The sequence below is a fragment of the Corvus brachyrhynchos genome, unplaced genomic scaffold (assembly GCF_000691975.1).
Source record: "Corvus brachyrhynchos isolate BGI_N302 unplaced genomic scaffold, ASM69197v1 scaffold17, whole genome shotgun sequence".
Taxonomy (NCBI): Eukaryota; Metazoa; Chordata; class Aves; order Passeriformes; family Corvidae; genus Corvus; species Corvus brachyrhynchos.
In genome coordinates this window covers 2,024,232-2,046,952 of record NW_008240046.1, presented here as the reverse complement: position 1 = coordinate 2,046,952, position 22,721 = coordinate 2,024,232, and the positions used below count along the sequence as shown (strand labels likewise).

General features: G+C 37.4%; 1 protein-coding gene across 3 annotated transcripts in view; it reads left to right on the top strand.

Moving 5' to 3' along the window:
* Positions 1-22,721, top strand: part of ARAP2 (ArfGAP with RhoGAP domain, ankyrin repeat and PH domain 2) — a 124,413-nt gene that overhangs the window by 79,978 nt on the left and 21,714 nt on the right. For all 3 annotated transcript variants that reach the window (XM_017744618.1, XM_008641360.2, XM_017744621.1), the window contains exons 21-27: positions 928-1,140; positions 3,323-3,428; positions 5,298-5,445; positions 6,152-6,220; positions 13,920-13,994; positions 15,030-15,147; positions 19,552-19,680. In XM_017744618.1, the coding sequence (XP_017600107.1) occupies positions 928-1,140; positions 3,323-3,428; positions 5,298-5,445; positions 6,152-6,220; positions 13,920-13,994; positions 15,030-15,147; positions 19,552-19,680 (858 nt within the window). The remainder of the gene's footprint in view (positions 1-927; positions 1,141-3,322; positions 3,429-5,297; positions 5,446-6,151; positions 6,221-13,919; positions 13,995-15,029; positions 15,148-19,551; positions 19,681-22,721) is intronic.

Here is a 22,721-nt window from a genome sequence, read left to right as displayed (position 1 = left end):
ACAGATGCTATTGCATTCCAGGGCTGCTCCTGACAGTAACACCACAAAGGCAGTACCAAATGGAAGTACTTGTGGGCATTACAGGGAAGGTGACTTGTAGAAACATTAGACATGATTTCACAGGTTTTGACAGAGTACTTAAATTTGACAAGTATGTAAGAAAAGCAGGGTTTGGCATAAAGTACCGTCCTCTTTCAAGAAATGTGAATGCAGAAAACACCTCTACAGAGATAAACAGGACTGCACATCTATGCCAAACTTACACAAGTTTTGAAAAACAAAAGTTTTGATTACAATCACATATGCAGTGATTGAAGGTAGTCATGACTTTGTTTTGAACTATACCTTTTCTTCTTAAGTTGCCTTTAGTGGTTTTAGTTGTTACATACAAGAAGAATAGCTGACTGATGTCTTCCAGAATATGAGAAAAATCAGAAAAAAGGATATTTTCTACTTATCTTGAGGCTTTTAAGAATAAAATATTTCAGGTTGGATGAATGCAATAATACTCTGAGTCTTAAGCTGAGTTCATCAGTAGAGTAATAAAATAAAAGGAGTTTTCTCATGAAAGCATCTGTGTTTTATGTGTAATACAATATCTATCATGAAAACTTCTTCTCGTTACTGTGCCTGTTGAAAGTACTGTTTTAGGAAGTCCTGAAGAGATCTGGGGATTTGAATTGCCTGTAAAATACTCCTGAAATAGTGATCCCAGGCTTGCTTACTATTATGGTGAATATTTTTGCAAAGAGACGTAGTTGGGTGTAAGAAGACGTTGCAGTGTGTAAAAAGTCAGAGCGGTTTTGTTAGGAAATGCAACATGTTTGGCAGCCACATATAGTTTTCATATAACGATGTCTGGAATTTTTAACAGAATACTTGATTTTATATTCATTTATTTTTCTGTCCTGTATTTCTGTGCCTTAGGTTTAGGTAGCAAGCAAATCTATCTTAAGAATGGTGATTCTTCCAGTGTGGCTGAACTGCTGGAAAGCTTCAAAAAAGATGCAAGAAGTGTTAAACTAAGAGCAGGAAAACATCAGCTTGAAGATGTGACTGAAGTACTGAAAAGTTTCCTTTCTCAAATAGATGATGCGCTTCTCACTAAAGAACTTTATCCATTCTGGATCTCTGCATTAGGTAATGTATTTGATAACATTCAATACAATAAAGGTTATATGTACATTTTCAGTATCAAATTTGAGGGGGTTGTTCATTTACTTGCCCTGTGTCAACCTACGTTATTTCATAATTGGTGAAACAATTGTAGTGAGGAAAAAATATTTGGGACTTGGCTGCAATAGACCCATGTTAATCAGAGATGATTTTATTGCCTTTAAGTGAAACAGAATAATAATATCAAAGAGTAATGTTTCCCTGACAATATATTTGTAAACAGTAGACCAATATTGCACTGTGTCATGTTTGGAACAGCCAAAGTAGAAGGTGATGATTTACATTTTAAAGAAGCATTTAAGATAGAATGAAGAAACACATATATGTTAGGGTAGGAAAAAAGTGTGAACTCTCCTTTGACCATATGTGGTTCAAAACTGACAAAATATTGATGCTATCATCTGCACAATAGTTAAATGACAGCCTTGCTGTTTAGATTTTTCATGTCTGTTTTATGAACAAGCAAACTTATGTATATTAACAATATAAACTTGTTAACAACTGTTACTTGGGTTTTTTTCCCTAAGAAATATTAATTCAATTTGAAAGAAAATTTAAGTAACTTCCTGTCACTGGAGATTGTTATGTGTTTAAAACATGAGGATGTGTATCTCTGTATGGTTAAAAATAGAACTGTGAGATTACTAATGCATTAATTACTTATCATGTAAATTGTGGTGATTTTTATAATGTTCTTTCAAAATAGCTATATTTCTAGTTGTTTCTATATTGCAGCATTTGAAAACTGCAAGAAACAAGTGGTTTCCCTGCAAAACTGTGCTATAAAATTGCAGTAGAGGCACAGCAATAAGAGGGGCATAGGAAAAGTTGACAGAACATTAAGTTCTACCTTAATGTACTGGAGTCACAACGGCGTATTTACTGTGTGGCAAGTTTTGTCTTTAAAAAAAGATATTAAAAGCATATTCCTCTCTGATTTTGCTTAAGTTCAAATATATGGATGTTGCTTTAATATGAACCATCAGACTTTCAGGAAATTAAATTATTAACAATATTACACATTTTTGACCTTTAACCTCAATTTGAACAAACTAGAGGAAAAAATATTAAGAGCTTATTCACTTACCACATGATTAATCTCATCAGAAGCCAGAAAAAGTTCTATCTGAGGCAGTCTAGATTTAAGTCAGCTCTTTTTAATGGTGTTGCAGTGATTCCCCTTCCTGATACGTACACGTGGCTAAAATTCTACTTCAGCTTTACAACAGAGAATCCATCCCTGTTAAGTGATACAGAAGGTATTTCTAGGAAGACTAAAACGTTTAAGAAAATAGAGTAGAAGACCTTTAAGCTGTTGTTTTGTTATTTGTTTATTTTTTCTTCCAATTACCAAAAAAATCAAAACATAGTCAGTAGTTAGCAGAGAGCACCATCAATCAGCCAGAAGAGTTTAGTGCTTTCTTTTCAGAAACTTGGGAGAAGCAAGGGTCTGAGAGGGAAAAGCTAACCAACTAAATACAATCTACATTAACTTTGTTTATGCCCTGAGCATAAGGGGGCATAAGCAGCACAGGGAAGCAGACTTAAGGTAGAGAGCTGTGGCTGTCTCAGATACTGTCATTCCCAAGACTGGAATTCCTGCCATCGGTCTGGCCATTGTTCAGCTATATGCAACTTGGTACAACTTATTTACCAGCCCTTTCCCTTTGCTCTCCTCTAATCAGTCTTATATATACTTAGATCCTTAAACTACTTTGTGCCTTGAGAGACTTTTCCGGTAAATATTTAAAATATGAAATGGTCTTTTCCTTTCTCTTTGCTGGGAACTCTTAGCAGTACATTTGCATTTGTGCAGACACGGTTGCACTCACACATGTACATACACAAACTACAGATTACATATGCTTTGAGAGGAAAGCAGTTGCTATTCTGGGCTTTAGTCTTAGCCAGTGGCAAGTGGTGCTTGAATATAGAACTGTCCCTCTTTATTGGTGTTTCTCTGAACTGGTGTCAAATAATAGACTTTTTAAATAGTATATTGCTAGCATTGCCTTTATGAAGAAGAGGTTGATTGGGTAAATAGTAATTTTAAAGGACTAGATGATGCTGATATAGTTAATGAGAACTGCTGTTGGGTTTTAGTGTGCATTATTATTAATGCTCAATGATTATTATTTTCTGGCAGATACACAGAATGAAAAGGAACGTGTGAGGAAGTACAGAGCTTTTATTCGGAGTCTTCCACCAGTCAATAGAGCAACTTTGGCTGCTTTAATTGAACATCTTTACAGGTCATTGCAAATAATGCATTGTAGCAGAGAAATTCTTATAATGTGTTCTCAGTATAACTCTAGAATCTACGAAATGTGGCTTGTTTCATTAACTAGTAATCACAAAAGCTTATCTAGTTGCAGCAATTAATTAAATTTGAATTCCTTTAATTGATAATGTGTTTTTTCTTTGGTTGTATTTTTAGCAGTAGGTATCTATAAAAACCAATGGATTGGAACACACAGAGAGAGGGATGCCAGTGTATGTGTCCAAATAGGGTAATTTTTGATGTAGCTTCTTTTTGCAATCTCGTTTTACTCCAGTCTGCTAGTCTTCCAGAGGATTGTTGCAAATGGTTCTTGAAATTAAAATATTTTTTTCAGTGAAAATATCCTTCTCCACAATCTGTTTTGCACATAATAACTTTGAGAATTACCTACCCTTTCTGTTTTTTATTACTGCTTCATTTTCCAACGGAGGTAGTAGTAGAGAATATCCAAAATACAAACTTGCTTAAACACCAAAGGTCATGACTTATTCCTAGATAAAATAAGGGGTAGGAAATGTGTAAAAAATATGTGACAGGATGGTTCTGAGATGTCAATGGTTAAATAGTACCGGTCTATATTATATCATCTATTGAACAAGTTACATTTTATTTCTGGTGAATTGCAGCGGGTATAGAATGTGTGGAAACTTCTCTTTACTGGGTGTTGTGTTCAGAAATTGTTACATAGCCAGGTACATAGCAGATGTAGTTTAAAAATATTTATATGATTATGAAATTGATTGGTGCCATTATTGGGATAAAGGTTATAATACATATTGTGTTTAAGAAGTTTCTAAGCATATTCAGTTAGAGATATTAATATGCTGTTGCATCTGTTCTGAAAGTAGTTTAAATTCATGCATTTAACGGGCAAAATTCTGTGGTACTTTAAAGTGTTTGCCTCTAAAAGAGGAATATGTTATGTGAACAACAGAACTGATATGGAAACTTTACCATAGGGATAGGAACTAAGAAGGACCCAATTTCTTTCCACATTTTGATCTTAGATCTGAAGTTTGTAGGATATACTTACATTACATAATATAGTGAAACTGTATTTAGCATTGGTTTGGCCTCACCTGGAGCACTGTGTGCAGTTCTGGGGTCTGCAATTTAAGGGTGTTAAGGTCTTTGCATGCATCCAGAGGAAGGCAGCAATGCTGATGAGAGGGCTGGAGAGAATTGCCTGTGGGGAGCTGCTGAGGACTCTGGGCTTGTCTGCTTCAGAGAAAAGGAGGCTGAGGAGTGACCTAATTGCTCTGTAGAGCTTCCTGAGGAGAGGAGGTGGAGAGGGAGGTGCTGATCTCTTCTCCCTGGTATCTGGTGTTAGGGTGCATGGAAATGGTTCAAAACTGCATCCAGATAAGTACAAACTTGTCATTAGGAAGCATGTCCTTACTGAGAGGGTGGTCAAACATTGTAATGGGCTTCTTAGAGGAATGGTGGATGACCCAAGCCTGTCAGTGCTGTTGGACAGTGCCCTTAGCAACATGCTTTAGCTTTTGATCAGCCCTTAAGTGATCAAGCAGTGGGACTAGGTGATCGTTATAGGTCTCTTCTAACTTGAGAATTCTATTCTGGTTTAATTCTTTTCTATTCTAAATAGTTTTGATATCACTTGAAATGCAGGTAGAATGATTTCATTTCTGTAATGAGAAATAAGGAATACAAAGAAATAGTAAATAAATAAGTAGTATTCATTCAATTCAATTCATTCAATGTTTTCATTGCATTTAATGTAGTTACCTTTTTTGAAGTGCACTCCATATTCTGTAAAGGAGCCTCAGACAATTAAAGGAACAATGAAACTGTCTAAATATGTTTCTTTTTCCTTCAACAGGGTGCAGAAGTGTTCTGAAATTAATCATATGAACCCTCACAATTTAGCTTTGGTGTTTTCCTCATGCTTATTTCAAACTAAAGGCCAAACTAGTGAAGAAGTCAATGTAATTGAAGATCTAATTAAAAATTATGTGCAACTTTTTCATGTAGGTATCTTTATATAAACATATTGTAATTGGTCAGATGTCAGAGATTCAAAAATATAAAAATCAGCTTTAAAGTGGTCTTGCTACTAGTTCAATGATCTGAGGATTTGCGGGGTTTTTGAACTCTAATTCAGTGGATGTTTTCCTTGGCCTGCTTTAAATTTTATTTCCCAGTTAGTTTAACCTGTGTAGTTAAACTAGACTGTTTATGGGATGCTGTGAGCTACTGTTTTCCAAAATGGTGCTCATTCTCCTTGCTGTCAAAAGCTTGCTAAATTTAACAAAATTTTATGATTATGACTATTAAAAATAATGCTTGTAATCAAATTTTATAAGCCTGATCAGAATTGAAGCATGGCAGGATTTTGTGTTCTTAGTTTCTGAGCTGTGATTTCAATTTGATTTGTTCCTTAGACCCAGAAATAATGTTAAGTCCAACTGGATAGAAAAGCTACTACTAGCAGCAATTCATATTAGCCATTTTGATTTAGAGTTAACTGTGCCACTATAACATGTTCTGCACTTTTTCATTGATTCCTCTCTGTTTTAATATGTATTCCATTAAGTTTATAATAATGAGTCCCATCAATGAAGAGCTGTTTCTGACATGTTTTGCAAACATGCTTCTATAAGAACATGATTGACAGTATTGGCAATTGGTACAATAATTATTATTAATCACTCTAAAATTACTTATTTTATGCAGATAAATGAAGACCAAGTCAAACAAATGGATATAGAGAACAGTTTTATTACAAGGTGGAAAGACACTCAGGTAAGTGACAAATATCAACTGGTGTGACAGTAAAGACTATTTTGTTGTTTTACATGATTTTAGGTTTCTAAAAGTAAATCTGTAAGTTTTTATTGTGATCAGTATTGTTAACTACAGAGATTAGGGAAATAAAATGAAATGAAGGAGGAGGTATAAACTGATAAAAGTAAACCAGTTCTTTTTAGAGTATCCTGTGGAATAATGTTCTGGCCTGCACTAACTTACTAGCTAGTAACTAACTAGTTCTAGCACTGCACTAACTTGCAGGTGGTTGCATGCTTTTACTAGGCTTCATAAATTGTATTAGAAGAAAATAGCAGTTGCAAGTGGAAGAGTGATGACCTGTCTTTTTTTAAAATTTTCAACATGCATATTCAATACCTCCAAGTGTATATGAGCTTTTATTATTTCATGAGCTTTGAGTATACACGGTCTCTCTTCATTAGAATTTCACCATCCCTTTGAGTTTAAATCATATGAATCTTTACCCAATTCCTGTTTTGTGACCATTTCTAGAGCCCCAAAACATAAATATTATTTGGGGAAGCTACAGACACATACTAACAGTCAAACACTGAACTTCAGGACACAGCATAAGAAAATGGGAGGTCTTACGCCACTTTTTTATCACCTTAAATTCCAGTTTTACCTATAACAACTTCTGAGTAATTTCAGGGTTGTAAGAAATAGCAGAGTGATAGCATGTTTCGCTGTCTGAATGGCGTTTGTGTACAATCTTAATTAAAGCATAAATCACTAAGCTTCCATAACACTACCAAGGTGGTTGAACGAGGAGAGGTAAAATGAGATGTAGGGAGCTTAAAAACTTTTTCAGAAATTTAAAGTGGTCGAGGAGAGGGTTTCAATGATTTTAGAGCTTATATAGGACTCTAAAAATGGAGAGAAAGCTGGGAGAGAACATCAGTAATGCTTTGTCCATTGGGTGCCTTCCCCCTTTCAAGCAGAGTTTTGTGTACCTTGCAAGTCATGTACTTGCAAGACAGTGTCCTACAAATACATGTTGAAATTGCACGTTCTGTGAATTACTGTCTGGAGTCTTATTTTTATCTCATATACCCTTACTGCCTGGGTCAGAGTGGCGTGACCCACTGTGAATGTGCATATAGCATCCTTTGGGTGCCTGGTGGAGTGCCCAAGTTACTGGAAACAATTTAAAATTTATTTCTAATGTCTGTCTTGCAGAATGGAAACTTCTGCCTTGGTAATAGCCAAAAAATCACCCAGATTTGATATAATAGAATCACAGAATATGCTGAGGTGGAGGGGACCAACAAGGATCGAGTCCAACTCCTGGCCCTGTGCAGGCCAACCCTAAGAGACACATCGTGTTCCTGAGAGTATTGTCCAAATGCCTCTGGAGCTCTGTCAAGCTTGGTGCTGTGACCTGGGGAGCCTGTTCCAGTGCCCAACCACCCTCTGGGTGAAGAACCTTTTCCTAATAGCCAACCTAAACTCCCCAACACAGCTTCAGGCCATACCCTCAGCTCCTGTCGCTGGTCACCAGATAGTGAAGAGATCAGTGTCTACCCCTCTGAAACTCTCCTCAGTGTCCTCTTCTCCAGGCTGAACAGGCCAAGTGACCTCATCTGCTTCTCATAAGGCTTCCCTTCCAGACCCTTGACCATCCATGTTGCCCTCCTTTGGATGCGCTCTAATACTTTAATGTCTTTTTTATATTGTGGCACCCAAAACTGCACACAACACTCTGTGGCTGTCCCACTACAGACAGTAGTGGGAGCAGGACAATCCCCTCCCTTGCCCAGCTGGCAATGCTGTGCCTGATGCCCCCAGGACACGGTTGGCCCTCCTGGCTGCCAGGGCACTGCTGACTCAAATTCAACTTTCCATGGACCAGGACCCCCAGGTTCCTTTCCTCAGTGCTGCTCTCCAGCCTCTTGTTCCCCAGTCTGTGTGCACAGCCAGGATTGCTCCATCCCAGGTGCAGAATTCGGCACTTCCTCTTGTTATACTTCATATTTTTGGTGATTGCCCATCTCTCTAATTTGTCCAGGTCTCTCTGCAGGGCCTCTCTGTCCTCAAGGGAGTCAACAGTGCCTCTGAATTTAGTGTCACCAGGAGACTTACTTAGTATTCTTTGAGGTCCTGTGTCCAAGTTCTTTATGAAGATATTGAAGAGAACTGGGCTGAGAATGGAGCCCTGTGGAACCCCACTAGTCACAAGTCCCCAGTCACCCCATTCATGATAACTCTGTGCCTACCTGTGGAACCCCACTAGTCACAAGTCCCCAGTCTGATGTCACCCCATTCATGATAACTCTGTGCCTAACTTGTGAGCCAGTTGCTCACCCATCATGTAACACAGTTATTCAGCTGTGGGATGGACGATTTGTCCAGAAGGACACTGTGAGTGACAGTATCAACAGCTTCACTGAAGTCCAAAAAGATTACATCAACTGGCCTTCCTAGATGAACTAGGTGGGTTATCCTGTTGTAGAAGGAAATCAGGTTTGACAAGCAGAACTTTCCCCTCATGAAACTCTGCTGGCTGTAACCAATGACTGTGTTGTCCTCCAGGTGTTGTCAATACCTTTCAGAATAATCTCCCTGCTTTTACTGGGCACTAAAACAAGAGTGACAGGCCTGTAGCTACTGGGGTCCTCCTCCTTACCCTTGAAAATTGTGACAGTATTCACTAGCTTCCAGTCAGCTGGGACCTCTCTGTATTCCCAAGACTGCTCAAAAATCATCAAGAGAGGCTTTGTGATGACATCAGCCAGCTCTTTGAGGATTCTCAGATAAATCCCATTGGGCACCATGTATTTGTACGGATACAACTGGAACAGCAGATTCTGCACAATTTCAGGGTTTACTGGGAATTGATCATTCTCAGAGTCATGGTCTTCCAGCAGGGCACTGAGACCCCTTTTGTCCATCATCTGTGTTGAAGACAGAGGCAAAGAATGCATTAAACATCTCTGCCTTGTCCATGTCCCTGTTTGTGAGGTGATCCTTCTCATCCTGTAATGGGCTGATGTTATTTTTACATTGCCTGTTGCCATTAATTTACTTGAAAAAACTCCATTTTATTGTCCCCCAAAGTTCTGGCCAGTTTCAACTCCAGATGCACGAATTTCCTCCCTACAGTGGCAAGCAGCATCTCTGTATTCTTCCCATGTCACTTGATCTTGCTTCCATTGGGCATACACCTTCCTTTATTGCCTTATTTCCAAGAGAGGATCTCTGTTCAGCCAAGCCAGCCTTCTGCCCCACCTGCTTGACTTCCAACATTTGGGAATTGCTGTTGGGGTTCCTCCCCCCTGGCGTGGGGTCCAGGGGGAGGGGGGCCCTGGGGTAGAGGCGCGGGGTTTCCCTGCTCCCTGCTGAATCCCGTTCCCCATTGGTTGTTTTGTGTTCCCCTGCCCAGGGGAGGACCCTACTGGTCCCGTGATTGCGGCAGTTCTGGGGCAGTCTCCGGCCATGCGGCTGGAAAATAAACATCTCTGAAACATCTACTGTTACAGTGGGGATACTGTAACACGCATATATCAAACCAGGAGTCCCGTGGAAAAGAAATATATATGGACGGATTCTTGGTAGATGTTTCAGAGATGTTTATTTCCCCAGCCGCATGGCCGGAGCTCTGCCGAGGAACCCTCACAGTTTGGACTGAGGGTCCTTTCCCGCGCAGGGGAACACAAAATAACCAATGGGGAATGAGGCTGACCAGGGGCAGCGAACCCCGTGCCTCCCCTCAGGGCCCCTCTCCCAGGGCTACATGGCAGGGGGAGGAGACCCCGACAATCTACCAAGAATTGGTCCCTATTTTTCCACGGGCCTCGCTGTCTTAAGCATGTTGCAGTAATCCCCGCTGCTTGTTGCTCTGCCCCTAGGAGGTGATGTTTAAAAAGTGACCAGCACTGGTAGACCCCAGCACCTGCAAAAACATCTTCCCTGGGGACTTTACTTAGCAGTTCCTTGAGCAGTCTGAAGTCTGCTCCCCTCGTGTCCAGAGCTGAAATTTTACTGCTGCTTTTCCTCCTGTCAACACAGATTTTAAAATTGATCACTTTGAGATCGCTGTGGCCAAGATGTCTGCCAATCACCACTTCATTCATTCTTTTCTGTGGTTCTGGAACAAAAGAAAAAAAGTGCTTTTCAAAGTTTATTATACTATTAACATTTTCCAAGCAACTCTGGGAACTTGTAATGAGGACTGTAATGAGGATGAGGACTGCATTCCCTCTGTTATGTCAACCTATTGCCCTTGAAGTAGCAATTAAGGAATGAAGTCCTGAGGAGCCTGACTGGTGTTTGTGACAATTTGATTGCGACTACGAACATTTTTCTGAAACTCTGTGTGCACATAACATATGAAATTCACTGATGTGCAGAAGGGAGAAGCGCAGAAGGGAGTGCTTCATAGTATTTCAAAATATTTACTGCCTGAAGCCTGCTGATTAAAGAAGCTCCTTCTAAGGTGGTTACAAGGGTGTTGAGAGATTTTATGTATAACTGTTTCTCTAGAAGAATTCAGCACTTCTCTAACTATGTGTGGTGTCGTCAGTAGGTTTTGCAGGGGAAATACATAGAGCCAGACCTGGATTAACACTAAGTACTTTAGAAAGTGATTGACCTTCCTCTCTGTTACAATTTACAATTATAACTTCTGTCATGAGTATATAGTGCGTATTACCCGTAATTTCAAAATACTAGATTTTATGGATGGCTACACTTTACATTTTACCAGGCTTAGAACTTTCATGGATCACAGATTCATGAATTGTATGCTTTCTTGAAGCAACAGAAATATAGGTTCAAAATTGCTGCTAATAAATGCACTTACTGCACCAGCACTAAATATAATAAGGCTAGCCAGTGATTAAGCTAAATTTGCAGTTCAAGGTAAATTAACAAACCCAGTTTCGTACTAATCTTAACTTGTCTATTATATCTATTATGTCTATTATATAAGCTTAGAGCCACCCAGGTATGCTCTGATATATTCAGAGGTGCAAATCTTACCAGAGAGGTACCCGTGCTTTGGGGAGAAGAGAGAAGCAAACCTGTCACCTTTTCCCTGAAGAGGGCTTGTATTCCTGTCCTCTTAAATGGAGAATTCCAGAGATCAAATTTGTACTTTTAGGAGAAGTGGAGGTGTGACTGTATTCAAATATAACTGGTTACATGTTGCTGCCATCATAGATGGTGGGGCACCCACGTTCTCATTTTCATCTTGGTGTATTTTTTAGTATATAAATGAGTTTGGATACCTGGATCATGCTATTATAGCACCCATGGTTGAGTCAAAAGCAGAACAGAACCATGACACTTCAACATTGCTTCCGCCTCCATCCAGCTGAGGCATCAGTAAAGGCCATCTGACCTTCACCTGCAGCATGTTGCAACCAATGTCTTATCTCCTCATCAAAGGCCCAGGTTTATCCAGTTAGGCATGGGTAAGAGGGAGTGAGGTCTTAACATCTCTATGCATAGGTGTGGGTGCTGTCCTGTTCATCACTGAGACAGCATCACCTCAGGCACTGCACAGTTGCCAAGTCATTCTTGAGCTGGGTGCGAGACAGTGGCTCAGCTCATGTCCTTGCTCAACCAGCCTCATCGGTTCTCCACAGCAGTTTCCCACAGGCTTCCAGTTACTGTTAAAACTCATGATGTGGTGTAATTGAATGATGTAACAGCATCACTGTAATCGTGTAAGCATCATGGGTAATTGGCAACTTTGGCCTCAAGCAGCTACAATTAAGAATTGCAAGAATTCTTTACATTGAATAACTGACAGTCTGATATCATTGCATCAAAATGTGTGTATATATGTGGGAATATGAGCGATGTAGATAGTTAATACTTTGGAATATGTAGGTTACCTCAGTACTATTATCTCTGGTGATGCAGAATGTTCAGAGAACAACTGAACCAAATTTCGTCTGAATGACCCAAAGTTCACATGTGAACTGTGTGAACTGTGTGAAATGTCACTGAAGTTCTATTCCAGGTGGCACTTTATTAGTCGCTTTTCATTTTCTGTCCACCATATACTTATGCCAGCTGTTGCAGCAATTTACATCAAATTTTCTCTCCATACGGTTGTTTAAATAAGCCCAGTGGAAATCATGTGTCAGCTTCATTCTTATTTCCAACCTTTTTCTGTAATATCATCTGAAAAGCAAATTTTATAACTAAATGAGCTTTTTTGAGTCTGTGCCACTATAATTAAGCAGCTTTCTTCAAAGTAGTTTTGTAATGTTTTTCCTCACAAATGTTTCCATTAGTTTTCTATTCTCAAAGGCTAAACTAACTTAAAGTTGTTGTTTTTCAGAATGTTAATGTTCTTTAGAATTCAGCACAGCCGTTTATTTTTCCATAGAAATGTAATCTTAGCTTCTGTAAATTGGTCAAAATCTATCCCAAAGCTCAGCTGCTTATATATATGTGTGTATATATATGTTTCTATATGCTTTTCTTAACCTCTTCCTCTGTTTGTAGTAGTATATAAATAAGTAGCATCACTGTCAATACCATTCTCAAAAATGAACACACAAATTGTTATCATAGTGTTAATTTGATTATTAATCTTTATATTTGCCTATTAATGGAATGGTGCACTTCCTGATAGGTCCCTAATTCTGCCTTAGTTTTTCTTCCTATGCTCTGATCATCACTGTAGTTTTTTTTAGAAAATACTTTTTGGTACTGGACTGAGATGAATTGCAATCTTTTGAAGATGCTTACGACTATACTAAAAGGGAATTAGAGCAGGCAAAATGTGAGACATTTTTAACTTTAGAAAAATAAAGTAATTTCTCATCCATTAATATAATTTTATTGCCATAGTTGAGCAAACCTAGTCACAATGGAAAATATTACATTCCTTCTCATAAATCATATTTTTCCTCATGATCATAAAATGTTGGATTTACTGACTTTCTAATTTCTAAGTTTTATGTTGTTAGACATCCTTAAATAACATTTCTTAGTGTTGAGTATATGAAACTATTATATATGTCATACATTTGGTTTATCTGATTGTTCTACATTAGCATAGTGTGTAAAGTTTAGCCTTTTCTCCAGCAAATTTGAAGAGATATATTTAACAGAGGTTGATATCAAGAGCATTTGTTTTAATTCCTTCTTTAATTATGTAATGACAAGTTTTCATTGTGATTAAGAATCATAAATGTGGTATTTGTAGTAATGAATTTTTATTTTCTTGGTATGTACATATGGCTATCTGGCTGAAATACTCTGTAATTTGTAATTTTTCATCTCACTTTTAACTAAGTCAGTTTGGTGTTACAGTCCTTTTTCATTATTTTAAGTTCTATTAATCTGTTTTGATTCTGAAGTGAGCCTGACAAACCTCCAAATCAGAGTTAGGGTTCTGGCAGTTTAAGATACTGAGGTGTACTCATGTCTTAAACGTAAAGTTAAGATTTCCACTTAATTCATGTCTCCCTTAGTTTTCCTGCTCTTGAATGTATATTTATAAATTATGTTCATTTTGTTTGATATGATTCTGTTGGATTTATTCAGGGTTTGATTCAGGATTTATACAGGATTTTTCTCCTGAATCTGTGAATAGAGTTTTTTTTTTCCTTACACCAGTTAAATAGAAAGGAAAAATAATTGTATTTTCCTTATTTAAAAGGAAACTCAAAATGCTTTTAAGATGATCTAATTTTTTTTAATTGTTTCATTTTAGGTTTCCCAGGCTGGAGATTTGCTTATTGAAGTTTATGTGGAAAGGAAGGAGCCAGACTGTAGTATTATAATCAGGGTTAGTGTATAAAAATGATGCAGTGATTTTGTGAAGCACTTTTTCTTGAACTATATCAAAATTATTTTAATACATGTTTTTATAGAAGTGCACAAAGTATGAATTTATGTTTATCACTATTCTTTAAAGATTTTGTTTTTGAATTTGCTTTGTTGCTTAAATTATGTAAAGACTGATTATTAAGCATTTTTGCATTTTAAAGAAAAATTTAAAAAGATACCATTTTAAAGGGGAGATGTCCTGCTTTAGTTTTACTGTAGTATACAGCCATATGAATTCTCCCAACTTGGTGTGCAATGCATGGGAACATTAATAAATACCCAGTGAATATTGGATCTATTTAATAGTACAGGCCATTAAAACAACATTCCTCCTTTCTTTTTGTCTGCGGCTTTCTTCTTTCTTTGAGTGTTAAGAAACACTTGTTATTAACTATAATAGAGATTTTTGAGCTTTTTATTTAATAGTGTATTTTAAACACCTGGATCTTCCTGTAGCAGTGTTCTGTTATTTTTTATTATACCTCTCTGATTTGGTTTCCTTTTGGTTCTGTTCAGCATACGAATCTGAGACACTTGTTTGTACATATATGGGTTATGTGGGATACATAGATACACATGCTAAAAGACATGCTTTGTAAAATAGGCATAAAAATGGAAATACGCGTTGCTAAGATAAAAGAAAAAGGTCCTTCTCTAATGTTTATCTTCCCACACCCAAGAAAATATATCAAGCCGCTTTTTTTCCCATATTTTTTGGGGTAGAGAAAAGGAATTCAAAACGACGAAGTTAACAGCTTAAAAATATAACTTCTCATATATAAAATCTCATGGAACAAAATAAGGAAAGCCTGCTGGAATCTGATAGATGCTTTATGGGTTTCCAACTCATATATTTACTGCTGCCTTTTTGTTGCCTTTTTTTTTTTTTTTTTTTTTTCTGCCTTAAGGCAATTGCAGGGAGGAAGACATTGAAAAAATATATCAGAAATCAGTAATTGATATGTATTATAAACTGACTCAATTTGTATTACAGGTATCACCTTTGATGGAAGCAGAGGAATTAACTAATGATGTTTTAGGAATCAAAAACATTATTCCCAGCAAAGATGATATCTGGGCTGCTTTTGAAGTACTTGAAAATGGAGAATTAGGTTAGTGACACTTCAATTTATGCATGTCAATCAGCTTTTATTATTTTAATTTTTCAGTACTTAATATAATCAAAAGCTTAGTTAAAGACTTAATGGAAACAAAAAAAATTAGCCTTCATGACACTGTTTTACATTTGGTTGTTGTGGCATCTGCATGATTTCTTTCTACACTTTCCAGAAATAACAGGATAAATTGTTGTAAACCCCTTATAAATTAGGGGTTCAGAAGATGTTCTTTATATTACAGTGCTTCGCAGTTCATTAATCATCAGCTATAGAAAAGTAGGTCTTACTGATAAGTCTTAGAGGAAAACCCTATTTTCATTAGAATGTCAGCACTTGATTTTATAAGCAATAAAGCTTTTCAAAACATTAAATGAGAAAATACATGTAATACTTAGGAGAAAGGATCTTTTATATTTTATTTAGTCAAATGTTTAATGTATGAAGGTGAAAAAAGGAGGCATGAAGTGTGTAATTCTGTGTTTATGGCAAGTGGCATTACAGTGTATCTTGCAGAATATTGAAAAATTTGTTTGAAATATAGTTCTGCTGCCAACAAAAGCAAATGTCACATGGTCACAATATTTGTGAACTGTAAAGAGGTTTTATCATTGGGAATGCTTTATACATGCTGGAGTATGTTTAAAATGCTGGAGCATTCTATTTTTAGAGATACCTAAAATAATGTAAAGTAATAGGGATTTTTAAAATTAAAACATATCTTGATGAATATTCCCCAAGGTAATCTGATTTTTGAAGAATGTGGGGGGTTAGAAATATGCAACATCTATTTGCATCTCCTAGTAAGTTGCTGCTCTTAACTCTTCTCATGTTAGAGGGTGACTGTGGACTTTTTTTATTTCTATAGTGAAGATACCTATTTTCAAGTCAAGAAAAAAAATAAGAAAGTCGAGAAAATAAGATTACTAAATATTGCTCTAACATTGTTCGAATAGTTTTGTCGTACTTGATTTTCAGATGTGCTTACAGTAATTCCTTCAGTTTTACTAATATTACTTAGGTACTCAGTCTTGAGCTTGGCAGTATAAAAATCTAGAATGGAAGTGTATTCTCCCTTTCAACTTGAAATAAATTATCCTGAGCCCTCTCCACATCTTGCAATCTGTTGGTGATCCTGTATAGAGTTGTGATACAGAGTTCATTTCCAGATTCATAGATGTGGGTGACAACTGACAAAGAATGCCAGCATTTATTATCTTTAGAAGAGTCCTGATAATTCCTACAAGTACAATACAAATCATATTTCTTTTGACTGAATAATGGAAAAAAATGGAATTTTATTTTCTTAAACTTGATATATGATGCTTACAGGAACATGAAAACTAAAGCTGATATGGCCAAGAGAACGTAAAAGTAAATAAAAAGATAGACCCCACAAAAGCTTCTTGAGTTATTTTGGTGCAACAGCTAATATTTTAGTGGGGTATAGAAATGTTGTCTGAGCTAATGACTATGGAAGACAAGCAAAATTAAGCTAGGAGTGAGACACTACAGGCCCTACATAACACAATAAATACGGGCAAGAGATTAGAGTATATCCTACTGAAAAAAGAGTTTCCAACAGGAAGTGGAAATGGCATACCAGTGTTTTGTAACAACCAAGCAAAAAGCAGACTAAATTAAAGTCCTAATTCATCACCTGACTCCTGTCAGTAGAGATTGTGTTGATGAAATATCTGCTTCATGGACCCCTTTCCAGAAGAATCAGTGTGTCAATAGAGGTGAATTATTGTTTCAAAATAAAAATACTGTTGTAGTAAGAGACATTTACTCAGGTAGACTCCTATGGTCCTATGGCTGAATCTAGCACATTTGCAGAGGGTGGGAATACAGAGAAAATTAGTTCTATGCAGTCTTTGGTCCAAATGTGACAATGAAGAACTAAAACGCTACTTGAGTCTTTGCTACTGCAAGTTGATTCTACTAGTGTCATTTGACAAATACCATCTGAGGCATTTACAGATTATTTGAGATTCTGACACATAATGACGGAAGAAAGGTTGCGTATTTGTTTCAAATGTACACCAGTAATCACAGTGTCTTTCTGATAAAAATTAATTTTCTGCTCTTTTTCCTGCCGCGATCTGCTATCTGTCCAGTGCATTTCTGCTTGTACACTCAATCCTGAATTTTTATATGACTTACTTTACTTTTTGAGATACACTGTCATGAAAACAACCCCTGAGAAGGCAAGAAAATTAGAATCGTATTTTCTAGAACGTAATTTTCTACTAATAGTTAATGTTGTTTAAGGTGAAAATGACTGGTTTAGCATATTTAACCTGAGTGAAAGAAAGGGTAATTGAATGCATGTGTTGACTGCTTGCTGTTCAAAATACTAAAACTGCAATATTAAAAAATCAGCTAAATTATTTGCATATAGAAAAGTTGCAATAATTGATGATTTTATCTAACCTAATGCAAAATATTTAATACCATATGCTTTTACAAAATAGGGTATATATATTTTTTTTTAATAATATGTGATTGATGGATAGTTTGTAAATGAGGTGTGTTACCAGTAAAATAGTTAGTGGTTTTCGGCGTGATGATTTATGTACCATGGATGGATTATGTACTATGGATTATGATGACAGATGGTCTTAAATGTAACTATAAATAAACCAGTAGGTGTTTGCTGTGGGAGTGCTGGTGTTCTTACTAAGAAGATGTGATGATTTGCCAGTCTCCTGCCTTTGATTTGTAAAGTTCTCCTTAAAGTGGGTTTTCTCTCTTGCATAAAGGCATCAAGTGTTTATCACATCGGAGTCCCCAGTTTCCCAAAAATTTAGAAGTTTGACCACTTAAAACAAAACGGTGTTATAAAGTAGGAGTTGAGCTGCTATCTACAGTGGTATTCTTTTGGTGTCATGTCTGAATAATGAAGTCTTTATATAGGTGGTATCACAACTCTATGGGTAATGTAAATATTTTTGCATCCCAAAATAGCAGTGGGTTTTTTCTGTCACTTAAATGTGTTGTTTGTGGCTGCTGCTTTCTGAGGCTCTAGTGTTCAGGTGTTCTAGAAAATGCGTTCTGCTAGACTGTAGTGCTGGACAGTCCCAAAGCAGCTGTTGACATTTCATATTCATCTACCATAGCAGGAGTGAAAAATGAGATTATGGCTGCATACTTTGCCCTTCAGTACTCAAGGGATGTGGCTAGACTGTGTGATCCAACATGACAATGTCACAGAGGTGTCACTTTTCAGGAGCCATACCCAGCTCTTCTCAAGGCCTGACCCACATATATTGGTATGCAAATGGGAACTGAGATCTTTTGGAAAAATCTCTCTTTGGAGATAAAATGACATTTGAACCCACAAAGCCATTGTTAAGGCTTTTGTGGGTTCACGAATTACAGTTGGTGCTCGCTGCTGAGCAGGTGAAAGCCTTCAGGGGTGTGAGTGTGTCCTCCCCCATACACATCAGTGTTGCCTCAGGCTGTGCTGTTCATGTCATACTCAGATTTCTGCTGGATCTGGTAATGCAGATTTAGGTACTACTTGCAAGATTTTTTCTACCTTCATTTGGTATGTGAACTGGGGTTTGTATGGAGTACTGGCTGGACTTTCTTATCACTGCAATTTTTCAGTTCTGTGCTAGGTCCCAGAGTTTCTCTTCTAGGATGGATGATGCCTATCATCCATCCTGGATGTGTGTTTGAGGATCTGAAGTTTTGGAGTGCACACATGCAGTCTAGTCATGCCTTCATCTATTGGTGGTTTAATCTTGCTGCACTTTTAGTACAAGACTGAAATATGCAGGTGCAAGTTTGCAAATTCCCTAATGACAGCAGCAGGGAGAAGACCTAGTAAGACCATGTGCTTCTCCCCTCTGGTAAAAATAGCTTAATGAAACCAGGAGTCTGTTTCAGTCTGCTTTGAACAATAGCAGACAGTATAATCCATACCAGTTGGAGGGATTTTTTTTCACTGTGGTCACTCCCAATTCTTTGGCTCTTTCATTGCATAGATTTGGTAGCTATGATGTTTCTTTTGCGTATTCAGCATAGGCCAATACGGCACAGTATAGCTGAAGGCCTCAGCTGTTTGATCATATTTAGACATGCCCTGTAATAGGTCCTAACTTTAGTTTGAAAGCAGTGCTTTAGTGTTTTTACATTAAAAATATAACAATACATTTGGCTACTGCTTGTTTAATTTTATATTCATTACCTGTGCAAATCCTACCAACAAAGGTATTGTCAATGAAGTGCCTAATTGTCTTATTTTAAAAGCAGTGTTTTTCTTCTATAGCTCAAAGTCAATGAGACTTTGTGTACAAGCAAATGTAATTTGTGAGGGCCTCCAATATTGTTGGGTTTTGTCTTCTATTTTAATTCGGGTTTTTTGTGTTTTGTTTCTTCGGCATTTTTTAGAACGTCCTCTGCATTATACAGAGAATGTACTAGAACAAGTTCTTCACTGGAGTTCACTACCAGAGCCTGGCACTGCGTATCTAGTAATAAAGAGATTCCTAACAGCAGACATGATGAATCTCTACAGTGGTATGTAACTTTTTTATTTATTTAGTTATTTTACATAGAGACATGAGGATGGCAGTTGTTTTGTAGCTGTTTCAGTGGAGAAAAGTGTCCCAAAACATCTAAATTACTGCTACTTCATAAAAGTTACAGATTTACAGAGGGTTGTGCTGACTTCCTACAAAACCAGAAATTCTGGATGTTTGTTTCTACAAACTATAAGCTCTTCCATTGGAATATAAAAATGTACAGAAATTCTGCAGTCAGTTCACACTTTGTGAATTTCTGCTGTGAAGCTTGAAACTGCTCTTTTATTTAACATTTGTATATATTTATATAATTATGGTATACTAATAACAATTTGTATTATCTAATTCAATGCCTCCAAACTGCAAAGCTAATTTTACAGAATCACAGAATATTCTGAGTTGGAGGGTGCCCAGAAGGATCATCAAAGTCCAACTCCTGTCCAACTCCAGGACAGCCCCAGGAGTCACACCATGTGCCTGAGAGCATTGTCCAAACGCTTCTTGAACTCTTAGGCTGGTGCTGTGACCACTTCCCTGGGGACCCTGTTCCAGTGCCCAACCAGCCTCTGGGGGAATATTTCCTGAATCCAACCTAAACTTCCCTTACACAACTTTAGACCATTCTCTTATCCTGACACTGGTCACCACAGAGAAAAGATCAATGTTTATTTACCCCTTTGCTTCCCCTCATGAGGAAGTTTTTGACTGCAATGAGGTCTCCCCTCAGTCTCCTCCAGGCTGAACAGACCAAGTGCCCTCAGCCCCTCCTCATACTTGAGGGCTTCCCCTCAAGGCCCTTCACCTTTTTTTTGCCCTCCTTTGAACACTTTCTAACAGCTTTAGATCCTTCTTATACTGTGGTGCCCAAAACTGCACACAATATCCAAGGCAAGGCTGTACCAGCACAGAGCAGAGCGGGACAGTCCCCTCCCTTGACTGGCTGGTGATGCTGTGCCTGATGCCCCCCAGGACACGCTTGGCCCTCCTGGCTCCCAGGGCACTGCTGACTCAAATTCAACTTTCTGTTGACCAGGACCCCCAGGTCCTTTTCCACAGTGTTGCTCTCCAGCATCTCATTCCCCAGTCTGTCTGTCCAAGGTTGCCCCATCCCAGGTGAGATACTCATTTGAATTACATACTCAAGCAACTGAATAACTTGGAGAATATGTGGCCTTTAAAAGGGAGCTGACACTTAAAATATAGATCAAGTATGTAGTGAAAATATACGGTTTACATGTTGCCCCAGTCTATATTTTCTTTTTTTCCCAAATAATACTGGCTTTAAGTCTCCTATGTAATTTGTAGTATCTGCTTTGCGAGAAATGGAAGTTTAGATGTTCAATAATTATATCCTGTTTTCAAGCAGCTGAAATTCTGTGTGCTATCACTGTATGATGTGTGATCTTAACACATGATGCCTGGTTTAATGTTCATCTTATTTTATTTAATGGCTCATTCAAATATATATATCTTTTCCTCTCTTTCTCATACATGGAAATGTTAATCTTTCCATTCTATATATCTTATCTTGATTTCAAGAAGTAAAACTTATGCTATTTTGCTTATTCTTCTGAAAATAATAGCGTTCTTTCACCATGCTTTATTTCTGTAAAAGCATATTTCACAAATGTAAATGAACCTGAACAAGTGTGCTGTTCATGACTTTTATGGTTGAGTTTCACTTTCTCTAAATGTGTGATAGCAGGTCATGAATAGAGAGAAATGGCCTACTTCATTAAAAGCTTGATATATGAACTCCCATCACCTCACTAGGTATGTGTTGAGGTATAATCAGAAAAGGGAATGGGTCATAAGGATTTTGAGAATCACTGCTGTAAGAAACACATAAGGATCAGGCTAGTGTCAACTTAACAAAATGTAGTAAAGGAGAGATCTACTGCAATTTGCACTCCTTCCTGTCTTCTAGATTTTACATCCATTTATTCTCCCAGCCCATCATAGTAATTGTTTGCATCAGTTCCATTCATTTTGATCTTAATCTAGACACACTGTCCTTTGACTGTTTACATTTATTGATGCTTTTTATATTTGTTTTAAAATAATTAAAACCTTATTAAATAAATTATATTGGTTTTCTCAGTGGTTTGAAAAGGAAAACCTCTGCCATATTGCAGACTTACAGTGTTGATGTCTGCAAACTCCACATGGCAGAGTAATCTTGTGAATCCATCCCTAGATAGTGTCAGAATGAGAAACTATACAGAACGAGGTCATTGGGGAAGGGGTGTTCCCAGTGTTTAGCATACAAGGCACTTATCATTATGGTGGGGCTCTCCATCTCAAAGTGCACAAGAAGTAACTGCTAGCTTGAAGGAAGAAAGGGAGACCTCAATCTTGTCTGTCTTTTGCACTCTATATGTGGATAACTCCTTGTCACTGAGTAATAGGGCTGAGGCCAGATGTCCAACCGCTATGATTTGAAGTATGTTTTTTAACAATGGATTCAGCCTGTACAAATGGGCAACTGGGTGGATGGATGTCCTCCTACTTTGCAGTAAAATTAATAGGACTGTGATCATATAATGCTTATAATTTAATTCCATGAATATTCACTGCTGCCCTGATTTATGTAATAATCTTAAAGACTAAATTATTATATTCCTGACAATTTTTTTTTCTCTTAATATTACCTGAGAGCTTTTTGTTCTCAGCACTTTTCTCCTTTTTCTTCCTGAGTCTTTAATGTTGTTTGAAATAATGTTGGTTCAATAATGAGCCTCATTTCATCTTGGCAATTTATCACAGTCTTCTCTGTCAGTGCAACTTTTCCCATGTTCCTTATTGTAGTGGTTTGGTCCAAGATACTCATTACTGTTTACCTTCTGTGAGATAAGAATTAGGAGAAATGCAAAGCAGGCACCAAACTTGAAAGACTATAAAGAAGTTTATTAACAGACCTAAAAGAAGAAAAAAAAAATCATACCACACCTTCAGAACTCTTCTCCTCCCCCCACCTTCCTCCCTTCTCCCACTGACAATGTAAAAAGACAACCCTTGAGATGTTCAGTCTGTTTA